This window comes from Galeopterus variegatus, unplaced genomic scaffold (genome assembly GCF_000696425.1).
Source record: "Galeopterus variegatus unplaced genomic scaffold, G_variegatus-3.0.2 Scaffold6522, whole genome shotgun sequence".
Classification (NCBI taxonomy): Eukaryota; Metazoa; Chordata; class Mammalia; order Dermoptera; family Cynocephalidae; genus Galeopterus; species Galeopterus variegatus.
Genome location: NW_007732633.1, coordinates 43313 through 66029, shown reverse-complemented (window position 1 = coordinate 66029; position 22717 = coordinate 43313). Strand labels below are relative to the sequence as shown.

The 22717-nt window shown below is 33.4% G+C and overlaps 1 protein-coding gene across 1 annotated transcript in view; it reads left to right on the top strand.

Annotated features, from left to right (window-relative positions):
* Positions 1–22717, top strand: part of KIAA1109 (KIAA1109 ortholog) — a gene marked incomplete at its 3' end in the record, with an annotated part of 85966 nt that overhangs the window by 22953 nt on the left and 40296 nt on the right. The window contains exons 7-14 of the mRNA XM_008590969.1: positions 3687–3873; positions 10671–10752; positions 11099–11292; positions 13276–13355; positions 15615–15765; positions 19524–19680; positions 20097–20175; positions 22254–22345. Of these exons, the coding sequence (XP_008589191.1) occupies positions 3687–3873; positions 10671–10752; positions 11099–11292; positions 13276–13355; positions 15615–15765; positions 19524–19680; positions 20097–20175; positions 22254–22345 (1022 nt within the window). The remainder of the gene's footprint in view (positions 1–3686; positions 3874–10670; positions 10753–11098; positions 11293–13275; positions 13356–15614; positions 15766–19523; positions 19681–20096; positions 20176–22253; positions 22346–22717) is intronic.

Below are 22717 nucleotides of genomic sequence, written 5' to 3'. Positions count from 1 at the left end.
TAATTGATAAGTAATTTAATTTTGTCATTAAGAGTCAGTATTTAGAGACCTGGGTTCTAGTCTACTTTTGCTAGTTGTGTGATCTTGGTCCCCAACTGCTAGGGTTGTTGTGAGGATTAAATGAGATTATGTAAATACAGTGCCTAGAATAGTACCTGGAATATAGCAAGTATTCAGTAGAGGTGAACTGCTCTTATTATTGTTCTGAACATTAAATGACATTCTGAAATGAAAGATTATTTAAAAAGTGTAAGTCAAAAGCAAATGCATAATTTATATGACTAGCAAGAATCTGACCTGCAAAGAGAAGGGAACTAGTATTAATTGTGTACAAGTAATCCTACAGGTAGGTAGAAGTATTCTCATTTAAAAGATGAGAAAAACGAGGCTCAGAATGGTTAAGATCTTTCCTTAGGTCACAACATTAGTAAATGATGTTATAGGGATCCAATCTTGTGTCCTTTCTACTGTTTATTTACCCCGTTTGTCCATTTCCTGGAGAATCCAATGCAAGAGTTTTTTTTTTTTTTTTTTTTTTTGTTAAGAAGCTGTGTGTGTGTATGCCTTTGGAAGAACTGCCTATCTATCTTTTGGAGGGATACTTGTCTGTGAGGGGATATGCTCCCTGTTGGGGATATGCCTGGGATGGTGCATATCCAGGACTGTGCCCCTGTCTATAGGGGACCTTTGCATGATGGTGCTTAGTGTGTATTTATCTCTGTGAGGGTGATACTGTGAGTGTGCTGGTACTTGTGTACATATGTGTATGGCTCTGTGAGAGTATGTGTATGTGTGTGCTTGTCTTTGTGAATATTTCTGTGTACATGAGTGTACCTATGTGTGCATGCCCATCTCTCTGTGCGCATGTACATCTTTCTATGTGTGTGCTTTTCCCTGTGTCTCTGTATCTCTGGGTGTGCTTTTAGGCATCCTGTTTCTGTGTATGTGCATAATATAGGAGTAGGTATATGGAGGGATGGAGAAGGTATCGCCATATTGATACTCCTGGGGATGGCAGAAGGGTGGTGATATTGACAGTAAAGATCCTGGGCAGAGGCCCTGAAGGAAATACAGGCCGTGTGAGCTTAGAAATCAGCCAGCTTTGGAGATCCAATTTACTGTTTGATCGTACAGCTCTGGTTGGAATATTATTAAAGCAGGTGAAACACCTAGAAACAATAGAAGGAATAAAAAAGGTGGAATGTGAACTCAGCTAAATGTTTCACTTTGGAAATATAAGACGAAAAGTTGCTTTTAAAATGCTATAGACTTGCTATTTGTACAATACATTTCTAAAGTGATTTTTGGAAGAAAAAGAGTGGTCTAGGCAATTTTTCCCAGTTCATTTAAAATTTAAAAACCCACTTATTATTTTTATTCAGTGAATTAACAAATATTTATTGCACATCTCTTACGTACCAGGCACTATTTTAGGCACCAGGAATAAAACAGTGAACATAACAGGAAAAACTTGTCTCTAATGAAGTTTATATTCTAGTCGGGGAGGTGACAATAAATAAATAATGCAAAAAAAGAAAGCCAAGAAAATAGGACAGGGAATGTTAAGGGGATCTTGCAGTGTTTTAGTATTAGGTATTCAGTGTTTAACAGTGTTGTGAGAATACATTCAGAAATTAAATTAATGTAGCCATATTCTTATCATATCTGTTATATTGAAAGGAGAGAATCTGTGTGTTCAGCAAATTAGAGATGAAATTGAGAGTAATCTTGTTTCCATTTTTATACAGCCATCATTTGTTTATTCATCACTGCTGATTCAATTAGGGGCAAATCGAGGCTCTTAATTTTCTCCATTGCTGCTTCTGCAGCTCAACCACCGACCTTTGTAGCATTATTTCTAATGATTGGGGCATTTGTATTCAGGGGTCATTAGTAAACTGTTCTGTAAGTAAATTTGAAAACAAATGACTTAAATGAGTTTTGGAGTAAATTTCAGTTGAGTTCTTTATGACCTTGAAAAATTGTAAGATAATTCCTACTTATATAGATCCATCTTGAGAATAGAAAAATATTTTATTTTGCCTTTATTATACCTCCACATGTTGAGTTTTCAAACGTTCTAAGATCTGTTTGTGGATATTTTGTTTTACCTAAGAGTATGACTCTTAAGAAGATGCTCTGTTTATGCAAATCAGCTATTCTATATTCTAAGCCTTGTTCTAGGCACCAGACGTACAAGAGCGAATAAATTAGGTCCCATCCCTTACAGAGTATGCTTCATTCAAGTTGGAGGGATTTAGATAGTAAGTAAATTTTAAGAATTTAACCTACAGCAAGAAAAAGGGATGAAATGCTTAGGGATTGTATTAGCTATTAGTCATATGGTAAAACTGAAGAAATAGGAGGGAACATAGGTCAAAGAACTATTTTAAAAGATATTAGGAAAATTACAGCTCCTAGACATTAGTTTTTTTGAAGGATTGGGTTTATCATTGTTTTCTCAATTGTCCTGAGAAGTAATGAGGAAAAAAATCGAGATTGGAGTAAAGAAGTTTTGCTATGTGAAAAATGAATGTTGCTGATTCATTTTCCTTAGTTTATTTTACATTAGTGGGAATATGTATTTTTTAATTTGTTAGTTTAAAATTTACCTTTGTTTGGATTATTTGACATTTCATATGTCTTTTTTGTAAGTAACTTGAAGAAATATTTAATTTTGGTAAAATTTGGTACCTTACTGAAGGATATATATCTCTTATTTAAATCACAGCTTAAGCTACTAAAATAAAAGTTAATAATAATTCTCTTAACCTGTTTTAAAAATTAAAGTTTTCTAATGGTCATATCTAATTTTAATTTGTTTTCAATTGAATTTGTTCAATATAGATAAAAATGGATAAAGGTTAAAATAGAGATGTCTCAAAAAACATGTGTATGATTTTATTTTCTAACAAAAGAAACATTGGCTATTGTACCTTTGTTCTAATACTCTGGTTGACATATGATGCCCTGTTTTAGATTTTCTCAGGAGAAACAGATGCCCCATTCATCACTTTATAGGTGAATTAGTTAATTACTATTGCTATTTATACTCAATGTAGTTATGTCTTTTATTTGAGAAGGTTATTGTTTGAAGTCTATATAGCTCATGAAATCTTTGTTTTAGTATTGTGTAAATTTTTAAAAAATATTAGTGTTTATGAAAAATCCTAGTTTCTAAGATGCAAAAGTTCAAATACAAATGTGATATTTAAATGCATCATACTTTGAACATTTTATTATATATATTTTTAGTGTGAAAATATGGCTATATTAGGGTAAAGGTTTACTTTTACTGTGTAAGTGGCACTTTACTATTCTTAGCATAAAAATCTTTAAATTTTGTCTTTGTGTAACTGGAATCTAGAAATTCAACTTGTTTTTAGAATGCTAACTTAAGACATAAAACCATTTCTTTTTTTTTGGCATGGCTGGCCAGTATGGGGATCCAAACCCTTGACCTTGGTGTTATAACACTGCATTAAATAAAATACAACAATAACATCAGTTTTTTTCTTTCTTTTGTCAATATTTTGTTTGTTTTTAAAAATGTGCTTCTCTAAATCCTAGAATTCTTTTTAAAATGAATCATTGCATTATTTTAACTGTGAAAAAAGACTTGACTAAAACCTTTGACTAAAGTTCTTAAAAATTGACTAAAACTTTTTTGTCATTGGTGTATTTAGATCCAAAGGCAGAAACCAGGTTATACATCACAGTTAATGACTTTGAATTTCATGTCTACAATCGTTCGGATCTTTATGGACGCCTTCAAGAATTGTTTGGTTTGGAGCCAACAATAATTCCACCCAAGAAAGAGGATGATAAAACACGGGAAAATGGAAGAACAAGAACTCAGTCCAAAATTGAAAGGTTCAGTGTCATACTTGAATTGTATTGATCTCCAGCATTTAAACATTTGCCTTTATTAGAATATCATTGCCACTGTTCACCTAAACACAGCCTAATCTTTCTTTGTAAATTAGCTAAAACTTTTACTTACATAAATAATTATATAATTGTTTTAAAAATTCAAATAATGCAGCATTATGTAATGTAAAAAAAAAAATCCTTGTTCTACTCCACCTACTCAACAGTCCTACTTCCTTCCGTATTAATAACTATAGTTAACAATTTGGTTTTTATCCTTTTGAATGCATGTATATAAATATGCACATACATATACATATTTAAGGTCCATATACAAATATATTGTTTTGTATGTTTCTAAAAACCATATATGGCCTCAATAGTGTGTATTGTTCTGTAATTTTCTTTTTATGTAGTGATAGTTTTTAAGATCTTTTCATATCTGTATATATAGGTCTACCTTATTTTTAAAAATGTTCTATAACAGGGTCAGCAAACTTGGACCTGCAGGCCAAATCTAGCCCACTGCCTATTTTGTAAATAAAGTTCTACTGGAACATAGCCACACCTGTTTGTTTATACATTGTCTATGGCTGCTTTTGTGCTATAGTGGCAGAGTTCAGTAGTTGGGTCAGAGACCATTTGGGCCACAAAGACTAAAATATTTGCTATCTGGTCCTTCCAGAAAATGTTTGCTGCTGGGTGTGGTCGTGTATGCCTGTAGCCCCAGCTTCTTGGGAGGCTGAGGCTGGAGGATTGCTTGAGCCCAGGAGTTCTGGGCTGTATTGTGCTGTGCCGATCTGGTGTCCACATTAACTTTGGCATCTGGATGGTGACCTCCTGGGACCACCAGATTGCCAAAGGAGGGGTGAACTGGCCCAGGTTGGAAATGGGGAGGGTCAAAGAATGTTTGCTGATCCTTGGTGTAGAATAAATGAGAAAAGGCTGAAGTGGAGATATCATGCCAGTGGCCAAAGTATGGCCCCAGGGAAGTAAGAAAGGATTGTGAAGGAAGTGAGATGAGAATACCATGAAGAAGATCAGTTTATTGATAGATTATTTGTAGTGATGGTAGAGGGAGGAAGGATAAACAACAAAAAAAAAACAATTTCCCCTAGAGGGGACACTCTTTTGAAGGTAAAAATAAGTTGAGTTTTAGAGTTTGGAGTGAATTTGGAGTAACTAAAAGATATCCAATGAAAATATTCTGCAATCAGTTAAAAATGTGAAGTTCTAAGTAAAAAGAGGTCAAAATTTTAGATGTAGACTTGGAAGTTATCATTTTTGTACATATAATCATGAAGTTGTAATAATACTGTAATAATACTGAAGGCACACATTTTACTCTTACAACTTAATTGTACAATAAGCATTTTGACATGTTTTGTTAGTGTTGATAACTATATTTTTAATGGTTAGGTAACATTCACCAAGTGATTTACCAAAGTTTAAATAACCCTTTTAACCTTGATGGCTATATTTATGCTTAAAAATGATGCAATATGAGAATATAGGTCAGGGTAAAAACTTGCAGTGAGGTGAATGAGTCTAAACACCTAATGTACAGTGTAGGGATCATAGTTAATAATACAATAGTCCCCCCTCTCCGCTGGGGATATGTTCCAAGACCCATAATGGATGCCTGAAAATGTGAATAGTACCAACCCCTATATACAGTTGACCCTTGAATAACACACGGGTTAGGGGCACCAACACCCACACAGTCAGAAAAAATTCTGAGAATAAGTGAGCCCACACAGTTCAAACCCATGTCATTCAAGGGTCAGCTGTATACTGTGTTTTCCTATACATACGTACCTATGATAAAGTTTAATTTATAAATTAGGCATGGTAAGAGATTAACAACAATAACTAATAATAAAATAGAACGGTGCCTTGACAGTTGATCTGATAACTGAGAGGCTACGAAGTGACTAATGGGTGGGTAGAGCATACAGCATAGATATGCTGGATGAAGGGGTGATTTGTGTCCTGAGCAGGATGGTGCAAAGTTTCATGATCCTACTCAGAATGACCCTCAATTTAAAACTTATATATTGTTTATTTCTGGAAATTTCCAGTTGATATTTTCACACTACAGTTGACTGAGGGTAGTTGAAACTATGGAAAGCAAAACAACAGATAAGGGGGGAGTACTGTAATGTATACTAAAAATTTGCTAAGAGTGTAGATCTTAAGTGCTCTTACCCAAAAGAAAAAAAGGAAACTATGCAAGTTTCTCTATTAATGAATTTGCTTGACTGTAGTAATCATTTCACTATGAATATGTACAGTATATCAAAATGTCATGTTGCACACCTTAAATATATACAATAGAAATTAATTAAACTATAAAAGGCAAAAAGGAGAATATATTCTTTTGCCCTAAAAAAGGCAGATGCAGTATGGCATATCTTTGTTCATATACATTGTTTACAGAGTGTAAGAGACAGAGAAGGAGAAGATAGAAAGATAAAAGAATGATTATCACAAAAACCAAGAAAAAGTTTTAAGAATGTGGTGATAAATTAATGTAGTTCTTTATCACTGAATTCAGAGAAAACCAAATCTTAAGAGAAGGCGATTAGATTTGACTATTAGATCATTGAAGAGTACTTTTATAGAGTGATAGGGAAGAATGTTTGAGTAAAATAACTTAGGAATGAGTCATTGCTGAGGAAATGATGGCCATAGTTTAGGTTCCCTTTCCCCATTCCTCTTACCCCATGATTTACAGAAAAATGAAGAAATTGAAATGTTTACTCCAGGGGTTACTAATCAAGTGAATGGTTTGTTCTTCATATGCATGTTTGTTAAGATGTATGTTGTTTGATGGAGGAAGAATTTGGAATTTGGAATTTAAGAAACAGTGTTTATGGCTAACATGTAAATTATCTAAAACATTCAAAATGTCTTTACCTCAACCATTTATGTCAACTTCAGTCTCCTCCCCCTGTCCCCCCCCCCGAATGGTTGTTTTCTAAGTAGGTGATGAGGACATTTATTCTTCAAATGAATATTTAATGGATACTCCTTATATGGCAGACACTAGCTGAGATACTAGGGATACTGGGAAAATGACAATTGTTCTATCCTGAGACAATTATAGTGCAAGAAGTGTTACCATTGGGGCAAGAATAGAATTCTTTGGGCACTCATAGAAGAATCAAGGAGGGTTGGGACCTGAAGGGTGAATGACTTAGGCAAAGGATGAGATGAAGAATATTCTACAGAGAAGAAACATATGCAATCAGGAAGTTTGTGTCTGGAGTGGATTATTTGTGGTGGGGATAAATTAGACTAAAGAGGTTAGCAGAATCCAGAAATGAGAAATTTGCACCACCTGTACCTCCTTCTTCTGTAATGCTGTGATGTGATTGGAGGGTAATAAGGTGGTAAGACCGCAGGCAGAAGAGACCAGAAAAAAGGATGTTGTAATGATTCAGGCAAGAGATAATCATCAACTGGGTTGGTAGCAGGGGGAAGGGGAAGAAGTAGATGGATTCTAGATATACTTAGGAGATTGACAGCAATTGAATAGAAGTGGAGAATGAGCAAGAAGGAGGAATCAAGACTGAATCCATATTTTGTATATTAACCCCTTATCTAATGTATGGTTTGCAAATATTTTCTCCCATTCTTTAGGTTGCCTTTTCATTTTGTTGATTGTTTCCTTGGCTGTGCAGAAGCTTTTTAGTTGGATATAATCTCATGTGTCCATTTTTGGTTTTGTTGCTGTGCTTTGGGGTTCATGTCCAAAAAATCCTTGTCTAGAACAATGTCATGGAGCTTTTCCCTATGTTTTCTTCCAGTAATTTTACAGTTTCAGGTCTTAAATTCAAGTCTTTAATATGTTTTGAGTTGATTTTCATACAGTGTGAGTTAAGGGTCTGATTTCATTCTTTTGCATGTGGGTATACATTTGTCTGAACACCATTTATTGAAGAGATTGTCCTTACCCTTTTGTGTGTTCTTGGCACCTTTGTGGAAAATCAATTGATTGTAAATGTGTGGATTTATTTCTGGGCTCTTCCTTCTATTCCATTGATCTGTGTGTCTGTTTCTATCATAGTAACATGTTGTTTTGGTTATTATAGCTTTTTACTATATTTTGAAGTGAGGTAGTATGAGATCTCCAGCCTTGTTCTTTTTCCTCAGAATTGCTTTGGCTATTCGGGGTCTTTTGTGGTTCCATATGAATTTTAGGATTTTTTTTTTTTTTTTTTCTGTTTCTGTAGAAAATGCCATTGGGATTTATTTGATAGGGATTGCATTGAATCTGTAGATTGCTTTGTCTAATACGGACATTGTAACTATTAATTCTTCCAGTTCATGAACATTTTCATTTACTTGTGTCATCTTCAATTTCTTTCATCAGTATTTTATAGATTTCGGTGTACACATCCTTTACCTCTTTGGTTAAATTTGTTCCTAAGTGTTTTATTTTTTTGTAGCTATTGTAAATGGGATATATATTCAAAGTACGTAAGGAACTCAAACAACTCAACAGTAGGAAAATGAATAACTTGACTGAAAAATGGGCAAAGGATCTGAGTAGACACTTCTCAAAAGAAGACATACAAATGGTCAACAGGTATATGAAAAAATGCTCAGAGTCACTAATCGTCAGTTAAGTGAAAATTAAAACCACAAGATATTATTTCACACGTGTTAAAATGGCTATTATAGGGCCGGCCTGGTGGCGCACTGGAGAGTGCGCCGCTTGGGAGCGCGGTGGCGCTCCCGCCGAGGGTTCGGATCCCATGTGGAGACTGGTTCCCGCTCACTGGCTGAGCGCGGTGCAGGCGCGACACCGAGGGTTGCGATCCCGTTACCAGTCAGTAAAAAAGACAAAAAAAGGAAAAAAATAAAATAAAATAAAATAAAATGGCTATTATAAAAAAGACAAGAGATAACAAGTGCTGGAGAGGATGTGGAGGAAAGGGAACCCTTGCGTATTGTTGGTGGGAATTTAAGTTAGTACAGCCATTATGGAAAATAGTATGGAGGTTCCTCAAAAAATTAAAAATAGGACTACTATATGTTTATTTATTAAGTTTTTAAGCTCCCACAAGAGTGAGGACATGCACTGTTTCTCTTTCTGTGCTTGGCTTATTTCACTTATCATAATTTTCTCCAAACTCATCCATGTTGCTGCAAATGGCATAATTTTGTTCTTTTTTATGACGGAGTAGTATTCCATTGTGTGTGTGTGTGTGTGTGTGTGTGTCTGTGTGTGTCTGTGTGTATATGTACGTATATATACACCACATTTTCCTTATCCAGTTGTCCATCAGTGGACATTGAGGTTGGTACCATATCTCAGCTATTGTAAATAGAGTTGCAGTAAACATGAGAATGTAGGTATCCCTTTGATATGATGATTTCCATTCCTTTGGGTATATACCTAGTAGTGGGATTGCTGGATTGTGAGGTAGAAAAATAGAACTACTACATGATCCAGCAATCCCACTACTGGGTAACTATATTCAAAGGAAATGAACTGTATGTCAAAGAGATATCTGCACTCCCATGTTCATTGCAGCATTATTCATAATATCCAAGATATGGAATCAACTTGTGTTTATCAGCAGATGAAAGGATAAAGAAAATATGGTACACGCACACACACACACACACACACACACACACGAATACTATTCAGCTTTAAAAGGAAGGAAATTCTATTGTTTGCAACAACATGGATGAAGTGAAACAATCCAGGCACAGAAAGACAAATACTGCGTGATCTCACACATGGAATAAAAAAAGTTGAACTTGTAGAAGTAGAGAGTAGAATGATGGTTAACAGTGTGGGGGGTAGGCAGTTGGAAAGATGTTGGACAGAGGATACAAAATTTCAGACAGGAGGAATAAGTTCAAGATATCTGTTGTATAACATTGTGACTATAGTTAACAATGTATTGTATTCTTGAAAATTGCTTAGAGAGTACATTTTATGGTTCTCACCACAAAAAACTGTTATCTGAGGTAAAATATATGTTAATTAGCTTGATTTAACCATTCCATGGGGGGGAAAAAGAATGGATCCAAATTTCTAACTAGAACAGTGATCATACTGAGTCAGGAAATGTTGGAGAAAGGGTAGGTGGAGGTGGTGATGGTAGTGATCGAGATGGCCTCAGAAGTGTGATTTAGGAGTCCTGTGGTGATTGAAGAGATATGCCTTGAGTTTTCATCTGAAATCTTTAGTGAATTACTGTGAAATTTTAATTTCTAAAACTTTATGTACTTTTTATATGGCCTTTTTTTTTACTCTTGGCCTATCATTTTCATTTTATTAAGGGGAGATTATTTTGGCACAAGGTGGTAGGGGAAGGGAAGGAAGAGCATCAGCTGAATTGTTTTCTGAAGTCTCTAAGGCAGGAGAAAACATCAAAGTGACTTGTACCTTGATCATTTCTTATTTTAATGGTAACTTTGGCTGTCTTGTAAAAAGTCCTGTGATATTGTAAGTGGCATGATGGTGGATATAATGACAGCATATCATACTTTATAGTTTTGTTGTTAAAGCTTGCCATTCTAAAAACATAGTTTTGTTGTTATATAACAGCTTGTCAGTCTAAAAATTGATATGTTAGAGTGCATTCCAAGAGCCTTTCTTTTTTTTTTTTTAGGGATATTAGTATTCCCTTGGATGATCATTGTTTTGTTTACTGTAGTATTTATTAGATGTATTTGGAAAGGTACAGCTGGCATTACATATTGAAAGGAAGTCACCTGGGTCCTCGGGTATTTAAGTTTTCCTTATTCATGTCAATCTTATTTTTTCTTGTCAGAGTTAAAGTAAAAACAGAATCCCAAGATCCCACATCTTCATGGAGATCACTTATTCCAGTCATAAAGGTCAATGTGAGCACAGTAAGTAAATTTTGCTGCAATTCATGTTTGGTGGGTTAATAATATAGAACTTTTTATTTTTGCATATGTAATTTTTATGTAATAAAAGAAAGTAAGAATTATTTTGACAGCAGTACTGTTTTACCACAAATTTATTTATTCATAACTGTTTAAATTTCTTTAAACACTAAATTTCTTTAAATACTGGTCTAAGTTGACCAGTGGAATAATTTAAATAGCATATAGTACTAAAATGGAATCATTTGGTTTTTGCCTAAAAATGTTTGCTGTTAGGTTAGGTCAGCTCAGGAAAAAAATATGACCCCACAGTAGCATAGTATAATATCTCTTTTATGTGTATTTTTAGGGACGTTTGGCCTTTGGGAATCATTACCAACCTCAAACTCTGTGCATCAACTTTGATGATGCTTTCTTAACTTATACTACAAAACCACCTTCAAGTCATCTTGACCAATTCATGCATATTGTGAAAGGAAAGCTTGAAAATGTTCGAGTCATGCTTGTTCCCAGTCCAAGATATGTTGGTCTTCAAAATGATGAGTAAGAAAATCTTATAAAAATAATAAATCTTTATAGCTAAAGTAAACCTTTAGCATTCTTTTAATTACTTTGGTTAAAGTTGTGCAATAATTAGGTATATTTCTCTGTCTGTTAAAGCAATTAACAGCATAGTCCTACTTTATAGGATAAATGGATGTGCTATCCTGTGATAAACTCTAATTTTAAATATTTTTCTGTATGATTATAACTATCATTTTTCCATCCTTTTCTCCTCACTGTGTTTTGGAAAGTTATTTTGGGCAGTTAAGTCCTGATGTTGGTGTTAGGAAATACACGTTACAGGTGGGTCTTGTTTTAAGAAGGCGTGGATGAAGTACTAAATTGAACAGATTCATCACAGTGGAGTACCATTTTGAGTTAGTGAAAGTTGAAAATGGAATAGATTATTTTTGGATAATTGGTGTGAAGTTAGGATGGTAAGGTTTTGAGACCCACTTGACATTTCTTTAACTCCTAAACTGTCAGTTTTGCTTTCCATTTTTTTTTCCCTTCAGTGAAGTAGCTCTTGTTTTTAAGAGACACATTATAGAAATGATGCACACTAGAGTTAACTCATCATGGTGGGATGCTTGCATAGGAGTGGACTGGGACCCTGAAGGAATGGTAGATTCATAACTCCCATCTGACTCCAGGCCACATGATCACGGGTGGGATGGTGGGCTCTCATAATCTTTATGTTTTTCCTCAATCTCTTTTCTTTTTTTGTGAAGGAATTTATGTAATTTAAGTGTTCATATGGAGAATTTCCACAGTAATGTCTCAGCTTTTATCTTTTTGTGTGTAGGCAATGTAAAGTCTTATGAGGTTATGCAAAGTATGATTATTCCTTTTTACTTCTAACTCTTGGCTAGCTTGCTATTAGATTTTCCAGGGATTGGAAAGAATGATAGAGAGGATTTTCTTTTCTTAAGTACCATGGTGGCTGTGGGTCTACTTGGCCTCACTCTTCAAGACCATGGACTTGGTTGAGCATCTTCTGGAATGTGGGCAAGGCACACAATTCTGTATTTTTGGGTAAAGGTATAATACTGAATAAATCTGGACGTTTTGAAAATTACTAGAGAGTAAGATAAAAAAGTATCCTATTAATAATTTGTGTAAAAGTGTTTAAAATTGTACTTTTCATTCTTTAAGTATGGATGTTAAATGATGAGATTAAACGTTAACTTTTGTGATCTAATACATACTTATAAGAAAATTGCTGAGTTTGTGTATGCTATTTTATTATCTAGTGATTGAGAAGTTAATTTGGATATGGAAGAAGATATTGTCATGTATGACAGAGAAAAGTTGTTAAAGCAAGTAAAGATTAATAGTCTATGGGAAATTAATTGATGATAGAGGAACAGTAATTCCAGAGTTTAAGTTCAAGATGTTTGCTTTAAATTTATTTTGAGTTGATCAACTAAATATTCTTGGGAAATAAGTAATATAAATTGTTAAAGACAAAAATGACAACATTTTTCTTATTTAATGTTTTTGAATGTTTTTGATATACTTTATTAAACAGATAGATAAAGTATTTATTTAATTTTGTAGTGTTATTTTATAAAATGGTTGAATTTTAATTTTAATTTTGTTGTGAATGCAGATTACAGTTATTCCAGTTATCATTGTTCTATTGTATTTAAACTTGTTTTAAATTGATTCCTCTCATTCAAAACTGAAAATGAAAAACATAAAACTGAAAATTTTTTTTCCTCTTGAACCGATGTACTGATAAATTCCTAGAACCATTTTATTTTTTAGTCTGATATAGAATACGCTATGGAACAATTTGTTAGGATGATTGTCTATGTTAAAGTTTTTTTCCCTTTTCACATAGACAATCTTACTTTTCACATAGACAATCAATACTTGTGCTTTTTAGTTTTTTTCCTTTTTGTTTTCACCATTAATTCAGATACTGAACATTTTATAATCTGGAGATGTTTAGTTTGCCCTCTCTCCTCCTTCTTATAGACCACCAAGATTAATGGGAGAAGGTTTTGTGGTGTTGCAGTCAAATGATGTTGACATCTATTACTACATGGACGAGCCAGGTATTATTTTTTTGAGAACAATACGCTTCATGGTTATAATTCTGTTTCTTCTGTGAAATGCTGATATCTAATGTTTCATATCTCCTTACTTAGTATATAAATAAGCATCAATAAATGGTAAATGTGGATATGAGAGTGTCTATCTGAAAAATAATCTGTGTCATATCTCAAAAATTTAATATTTAGTGTTTTCTTTTTTTTTTTTTTAAAGATGACCGGTAAGGGGATCTTAACCCTTGACTTGGTGTTGTCAGCACCACGCTCAGCCAGTGAGCGAACCGGCCATCCCTATGTGGGATCCGAACCTGGGGCCTCGGTGTTATCAGCACCACACTCTCCCGAGTGAGCCACGGGCCGGCCCAATATTTAGTGTTTTCTAAAAGAGAACGATACAGTAATCTTTCCTTCAAACTCCATCTTCACAGATATACCTCAAAAATATAGAATGCAAATGACCATGAGTGAAAACCTTTAGAGAATGCAGTGATAGTTAAGATAGTTCATCTTAATTTAGAAAATAAAATCATGTATGTTACATTTGAGGCTTAAACTTTAAACATAGAAATCCAGCTAGTTACAATGCTTGATAGGTGGCTTCCATTTTATAAAAGTATCTATACGTTGGATTTTTTTTAGCTCAGTTTTCACACATTTGATCTTTTTATACCTTTCAAGGGTTTATAGGGTCAAAGTATTTTGAAAGTAAAACTGGGATGTTATTTGCCTTTTCACTGTGTTGAAATTGGCACTGATGGTGCAAAAGCAATTGTGGGTAAAACAGCTGGTGCTTTAGCACAAATCAAGGCAGTGGTTTCCTAACTGTACTCGTAGTCATTGTATTTTTCACTGCCACACATTTTACCATAAATAAATGTCAGTGTTACATTAAAACTTCCTGATTAAGCAGTAAAATTGTTATCAAATATTGACACCTGAGTGAAGTCTTTTTAATATTTGGTGTCACAAAATGGAAGTAGACATAAAGCACTTCTGCTGCATGCTAAAGTATTCTGGCATCTTGAAGAAAAGCACTTGTGTGACTGAGTTGCAAGCTGAACTATTTGCTTTTTTTCTTGCAACACCAATTTTACTTGAAGGAGTAATTAGAGATAAACTGTGGTTTTGAGCTTTCATGTGAAAATTAGAATTTTGGAAAATTTGGGTCTGCCACCATGAACTTGACAGTATCCCAATAATTAACGGCTTTTCTAATGAGACCACCAATGATATAATAAATGTGATTTTTCAGATGTTTACTAGTGATATTGGTTGACATTTGGAAAAAATCTGCATAACTCAGTGAACCAATATTTTCCAAATGACCAGTGCATGATGTTACAAAGTCACATGGATAAAAGATGTATTCAAAAAGCAAGAGAGACCAGTAGATTTTAACATAACAGTATGAAAAATTAAGTGATATGATTTCAGATTCCACATTCTAACTAACCTTTAAGAAACTATCACTTGTTGAATTTGGTGTAGTATCAAAGAAAAATATCCAAAATTATCTGAAAAAGCTATTAATATACCCCGCCCTTTTCTATACACATGTCTGTGTAAGGCCAGATTTTCCTCAAATCTTTCAGCAGATTGAATGCAGAAGCAGCTATGAGAGTCCACCTGTCTTCTATTAAGCTAGGCACTAAAGAGATTTTTCAAAAATAAAAAAAAAACACTTCTCACTAAATTATTTTGTTTTAGAAAATATAGTTATTCTTCATTAAAAATGAAATTAAAATTTTATTTTATTTTTATTAAATATAGTTTTCATTTTCCTATTTTTATTTCATATTTTCACTAAATTTTATTAAATATATCATTATGTCATGTAGTTTATCTTAAAAGTAAAAAGTATTTTTATAATTTATTTATCTGTTTTTCATGAAAACAAAGTTTATTATACTCTTAGGTCATACAGATGGGAGGAATACCAGACTATGCAGGGCCACATGGGAAAGATACCAGGGTTGTCAGGAGGCAGAAGAAAGGAGCAAGGGCTAAGCACTACGTCAGAGCTTTCACTGAGGAAAAGTGAAGCAGGGCAAAAAATATTTTTTAAAATTGCTGAATTTTAATTTCAAACACAGTAAATTTTAATTTTAAGCATAGGAATCTATAATTAACAATAATACAAAAAGTCTTTTTGGGGTTCTCAATTTTTAATAGTATAATGATTTCCTGAGATCAAAAAATTTTAGAATGTTTTTAATGATTGTTTTAAGTGACTGGCTTTATATTGTATGTGCTGGAATATAGGACTTGTTCCAGAAGAAACAGAAGAAAATATCGAAGGAGAAATGAGCAGTGAAGATTGCAAATTACAAGACTTGCCTCCATGTTGGGGACTGGATATAGTTTGTGGTAAAGGAACAGATTTTAATTATGGACCATGGGCCGACAGGCAGAGGTACTTGAGTAAATTATATTTCTAATAAGTTTTCAAGTGTATTGAGATAGTGGTATAAGTTTTATTTTAATCTAGTTTAATATTTTTATAAACTGTTTTATTATGGCAGGGCAAAATATCACTAAACATTTTGATCCAAATAATAACCTGTGTTCTCTCATATTTGGGTGCTGAAAAAAGAAGAAAATAATAAGTTGAACTGTTAAAAGGGAGAGAGAAGAACTGTAGTTACTAGAGATGGGAAATGGGCGGACGGAGGAGGGTTACTAAGAGGCTGGTTAATGGACACAAATTACAGCCAGATAGGAAAAATAAGTTCTGCTTGTGTACAGTTGATCCAGGAATTAACAATGATTTACTGAATGTTATTAAATGACTAGAAGAGAGGATATCAAATGTTCACATCACAAAGAAATGATTAAGTGTTGCAATGAATATGCTAATTACCCTGGTTAGACCATCACGCATTGTATATGTGTATTGAAATACAACTCTATAGACCATAAATATATACAATCAATATGTTTCAATAAAAAATTTAAAAGAAAGACAGAAAAATAGCTTATTTGTGGAAAACCACAAGCAAGTTCACTGCAAAGGAGCAGCATATTTATTGGTTCTTTTGTGTTTTCTTTTTTATAAATCAACAACAATTTATTCTTGACCCCCTACAATATGCCAGAGATTGTTGGAGATATAGGGATTCAGAAATAAGAGACACGTATAGTTCAGTTTTAGTGGGAAAGAAAAAAAAAATGTTTTGCTAAGTGCTATGATAGAGATAAGTAAAGGGTCTTGATGAGGTACTTAGACAAGTACTGTTTTAGCTTGCTAGGACTGCCATAACAAAGTACCAAAGATGATATGACTCAAGTCATATCACAACAGAAATTTCTTTTCTCATGGTTTGGAGGCTAGAATTCATCAAGATGTTAGACAGGTTAGTTCATTCTGAGGGTCGTGAGGGATTGATATGGTGAGGCCTCTCTCTCTTCGGCTTGTGGATGATTGTTGTCTCCCTGTGTTTTTACATGGTCTTCCCCCTGTACATACCTGAGTCCCAATTTCCTCTTCTTATTAGATGAGGACATACCCTGTGACCTAATTTGAACTTGATTACCGTTCTAAAGACTCCATCTCCAAATCTAGTCACATTTTGAGGTACTAGGGGTTAGGACTTCAACGTATGTATTTGTAGGACACAATTCAGCCCATAACAGGTATATAACTCATATTAAAGATTAGGGAAGAGAAGAATTGGAGGTTTTTTGGTAGCAGTAATGAGTGAGTTGAGTTTTGAAAGATAAGTAAGAATTAGCCAGGGAGAGAAGGTGGGGCAGTCAGGTGAATAATCAAGGCAAGGGAAGAGTTTTGCAAGTATGTAAGGACAGTGGAGAATTGTCCTACAGATACTATAGGGAGTTAAGAGTTCTGTAGTAGTTGAGAATTATGGATTTTGTATTGGAGGTAATGGGTTGTCTGAAAGATTTTTCATTAGTCATTTTATTAATTTTAAAGTAATTTATTTTTAATATGAGTATATTATGAACATCTTTCTACTTATTGAAGAATTTTAAACTAAGGCAGAGCCTTTTACCACCAATTGTGAGGGAGCATCTAAATTTTTATGTAAATAGACATTGTGTGAAGTTAGCTTAGTTTTTCTATTCATGAACTAGCTTGCTTGAGTAGAGAAGTACAAGCCAAGGCATTCACTGAAACAGGAATTACCGGGCCATTTATGGATTGATGAAACAGTGCTGATCCTGACTCTTGGTGTAACTCTTTTTATACTTCTTTAGTTTTAAAAAGTGCTACCTATCTAGTATCATTAGAATAATTACATACTTTGTCCAGTAGTATGTTCTACTAGTCTTGGTATCCCTAGTATATAGGAATACCTGCCTCATTAAGTATTAATTAACAATTGTATGATAAATGAATGTTTGTTATTTGAAAACTCTTGGCAATCCACTAATATGATACTTCATATTTATTAAACTTGAAAGTAAACAGTTTAAGATTTCAGGTTAGAAGCAAACACTTTTCATGTTGCTGGATTTTAATTTTCCTTTTATGGCAATTTTTTTTCTATAGTAAATCATGCTATATTTGCCATATAACAGTTGAAAATGAGGGATGTTTGTATTCTACTAAGTAATAAAACTAAATCTATTCCAACTATATTCAGAAATCTCAAGAAAACTTCATTTTCTTTGGCCAGAAGAACAGTTATATATTGTTTGAAAGGAAAAAATTAAAATAATGCTTTAACACAGGTACATGAAATATTTTTGCATTTTTAGCACCTGAATAAAGTGTGATTCTTCTCAACTATGTTTAATTTTATTACATGTTTTAAAAAATATATAATATACAATACACAAATATATTTACAAAAAAATCTAAACTATAAATCTTATATAGTTATACTTACTTGTGGGGGGGTGTCTGTGTTGTATAGTAAAATGACACTGAGGGTAACGTGAAATAGGAATTTGCTTTAAAACAACTCTCTTCAGTAGATTGTTTTCACAGCAATACATTTTTCTATTACAGAGAACAGCAATACATTTCTTAACCTGGATTTAACAAAACTATTCAGGTTTATTTTTTTAAATTTTAAGAAAGAAAAAAATTTATTTTTCACATGTGTTTTGTTTACTAATGGGAGTCATATTTAGCTCCTCACTTACATATACATATGGTCTTATGTAGCCATTTCCTTTTCTCCTTCCCCATATTGAGTTTCTGCACAAATATGAACTATAATTGGCAATGAATAGTAAAATCAGTTTTCTTAGCATCTGTTAGTGTAAGAAATGTAGGAAGAAATCTCAGCTGTTTTGCTCTTGGATAGTTCACTCAGCATTGTGAGAAGTTACTGATCTCTGACATAGCATGATTTTAGCTTATAGATTTTTAAAATCATAACACGATTTTAGTTTCTAGATTTTGATGTCAGTTCTCCTACCTTTACGTGATTTTCTGAATCTTTAAGCTGTTATTCAGATTTTCCTTCTTGGTATTTTCTTTTTACGAGTTTTCATGACACAGTTGAAATACAAACTCTATTACAATGAAACTTAATCTTTAGATGATGATTATAATAGTGGGAACATTCCTGACTTAAAGTGTTTTCATTGATATATTCTTTATTTATGTATTTGTAGATGTTTTCCTCTTAATACCTATTTACTTTTAGAAATTTATTGTTCTTTAGCCTCTTATTGATATAATATTGATTAAAATGATTATGAAAAATAATGGAAATAAAAGCCACTTCTTCCATGTGCTATATGTACCGCTAAGTCTTTTCCGTATATGTTTTCATTCAATCCTCAGACCCATACTATGAGACAGGTTATGTTATTCCTAAATTACAGATGAGGAAGCAGATCAAGTTTTCTCAGCAAGGTTAAGTAACTTGTTCATGGTGGAATGATGATTCTAATTAAGCTGTCTTCTGTTAGTTCTTTCCTTACCATTTGGACAATTCTTATACTTGAAGAAAGTCTTTAATTTCTCACAGTGTACTTGGATAGTGCTAATTTGGTCTTATCTATGTCTCATTGAGTAGTAGTACCTCTGTTAAGTACTCAAAGCTCATTGATCTGTGGAAGTATAAAACATTGGAGAAAATCTAATTGTCAAATGGGATAGCAATGATAATGTAAAGTTAGAATACTGATTTTGGTCCCTTATGATAGGTAATTTTGTTTGAATAATGTCATTATTCCTTCTACCTCTTTATATAGAGATTGTTTATGGAAGTTTTTCTTTCCACCTGACTATCAAGTTCTGAAAGTTTCTGAAATTGCACAGCCTGGGAGACCAAGACAGATCCTTGCTTTTGAACTACGAATGAATATTATTGCAGATGCTACAATTGACTTGCTGTTTACCAAAAACAGGGTAATTATTGTAATAATTTAGTTGAAATTATGTTTAAAATTTGAACATTATTCTCCAGTGTATTTTTCTGGCAACTAGTCTTAGATTTATTTCTATGAGCTCTCCCCCTCCTACCCTGCTAAATAATTGTATGGATATTACTTTTGTCATACTTTTATTAAATGTCAAATAATGGGAAGAAATTAATAATAATAGATCTTCATGCTATTTTCTGGTTCATTTTCTCCTTTATATCTGGCTAAATTGTTTTAGTGTATTTTTGATATAAATTGGAACTTTTGTCCTTAGGAACTTTTAATACCTATTAAATATTATTGATAATTGTGTTTTTCCTGTGATAATAACTGAAAAGTAAAAATGATGGGAGTGTCATTATAATGAATGTTTTATATGAGTTAATTTTTTTCTTTTGGTAGGAAACAAATGCTGTACATGTAAATGTAGGAGCTGGTTCATATTTAGAAATAAATATTCCAATGACAGTTGAAGACAATGGTAAGCTGCAATTATTATTTTTCTGTTTTAAATGATTAGAGAAATAATTAATATATAAGTAATACTGTTTATTAATCCTTTTAGACTGATATTAATAGGGTTGTCTTTTTCAGTTTTTTATTATATTTTCATGTGCCTGTAGTTAAATTATTTAAGCACCTAGAGAGAGGGAAAAATTTTCTAATCAAGTTAAGTCTTAAAATTCTATGCTTTTATTATGCCCTATGGGTCTCTTTTGTAGGACTGAGCATAATTTGCTTAACATATATTTTTCCTGTTAGACTGTTGCATCATGAGAGCAGGTTCTGTGTCTTTCTTTGCACTAGTGTAGTCCCTAGTGCTGAACCTAGTACTTTGCTTGTGGACAGAAATTGAATGACTAATAGGCTTTGTTTTAGATTATATTGTTAGTAGATTTTGTCAGGGAGTGAGCTGAGTACTTTAAACAACATAATTTTTAAAAAGCAGATCATTTCTATTTAAAATATTAAATAATGCCCTCATAGCTATAGTTTTATTTTAGTTGACTTAATTTAAGTTCATTATGCATTTGAACTTTGGGCACTGATACAAGTTTATCAATAACACAAATACTTTTTGTTAAATTTATCAAATTATCTTACAGACATTCATTTTGCCTTCTTCCTCCCATCCTCTTATTACATTTATAATTGAGAGCAGTTAAGATGAAATTCTGCTTTACTTATTCACTTTCTTGACAGCAAAGATAATAGTAACATCCATATTTTTAAATCAGTAACCAGCAATGTTAACTGTTGCTAAGTATAATTCATTTTTATGTAATTTTTATCTCTCCTTTCTTGGTTCTGTCACTTATTTTGCTGCTACTATAAGAAGAAGTAAACAGAGGGGTTGATTAGGTCCTTTGCTTGCATAAAGTGGTAGCATTAGGGCCTGCCTGCTTAAATATTCAATTAAAAAAATGAGAATGCCATAGTGTATCTTTTCTCCATAACTTCAGAACTATTTTAGTGAAGAAGTAAATGTTCTCTTAGGTAGTTTTAAAAGAATAATTGTGCTAAATCTTGAAGGAGATGCTTGATGTTCTCTAGGACTGGTGATTCAGCGTAGGCAGTTGGAAAGAAGTATCTTTTAGAAAAGCCTCAATTTACAGATATATTGTGGGGGAATAAAGGTAGTCAGGGGTTGCACAAAATTTATAATAGTTCATTTAAGGGAGTGCTTCCGTCTATTTTAAACTGATGATGCACGAAGGCAATAATATTTGTACAGTTTTGTATAGCATGTACAATACTGTACAAATAATGGTGCACTGGGGTAAAGGGATCAACTGAGGACTGAAGGGATCAATATCTTGAGCAAACCTGTTACAAATTCATGGGAAGTGCCACAACATACTGGTTGTGGAATTCTGAATTAAGGGTCTAAGGAAAGTACAGTCAGTTTCTTAGGTATAAAGTCTAGGTTGTTTTTAAGATGACTATCTGAAGGGAAAAATGGACTTAGGTTTCAGGCAAGAACAATATATAACTCCAAACAAGTAAATTTAAAACTTTTTTCAGAGACTCACGTGTTTGGGAAAAAAAAAAGTGCCCAGAGCAAGATGCATGTGGAACTAGCTATATAATCCCATAGAACTAGTGTTCATAGAAGGGGACCCCATCAAGAAAGGAAGTATAATACTCTAAACTTTTCTGTTTTTGTTGAGAATGGGCTGTGTTGCTGGGAAACTGTCATTACATGAGGAGTAGATGTTTAGAAACTGTCATTATATAAGGAATAGTTGAAAATGATGAAAATGTGTACCCTTGAGTCAGTGGAAGAAGAAAAAACATAGACTTGTTTTAAATAGTTCAAAACTATAGTTTAGAGAATAGACTTGTAGTTTTGCACTGGAACACAAAATCAGAATAGATATTACATGAGGATGGATTATTCTTCCTTCAGAGCTATCCAAAATGAGAAGGATCACTGATTTTGTTAGCAAGCTATCTGTCACTGAGGTGTGTTTAAATAGTGACTGATCACCATTTTTCAGTAATTCTTTCTTTGGGCTGTGGTTTCTGGTTCTTAATTTTTATGTTTTTATTTATTAGGTTATGCTCCTGCAATTAAAGGACAACTCTTACATGTTGATGCCACTACCAGTATGCAATACCGCACCCTTTTAGAAGCAGAAATGTTAGCAGTAAGTCTAGAATATATGAGGATATGCATACTTTTGTGAAATGCACATTTGGTTTTAATTTTCCAATATGGAGTTTAACCAGGAAATCATCAAATGGTCCATCTTCTTGTTCAAGAACTATGAGGTGCTCTTGGACCCTGTCTTTGGGAAGAGGACTGGATTCCCAGAGCTATGGACTCCCTTCAGCATCTCTGTTCTGCTTCTAGATTGGGGAAAGTGAATAAATGGCAATGATGTATAGGTTTTTGGCCTTTAAAAATGTGAGAAGTTGGGCCGGCCCGGTGGTGCACTGCTACAGTGCACCGCTTGGGAGCACGGTGGCGCTCCCTCCGAGGGTTCGGATCCCACATACAGACCGGCCGCTCACTGGCT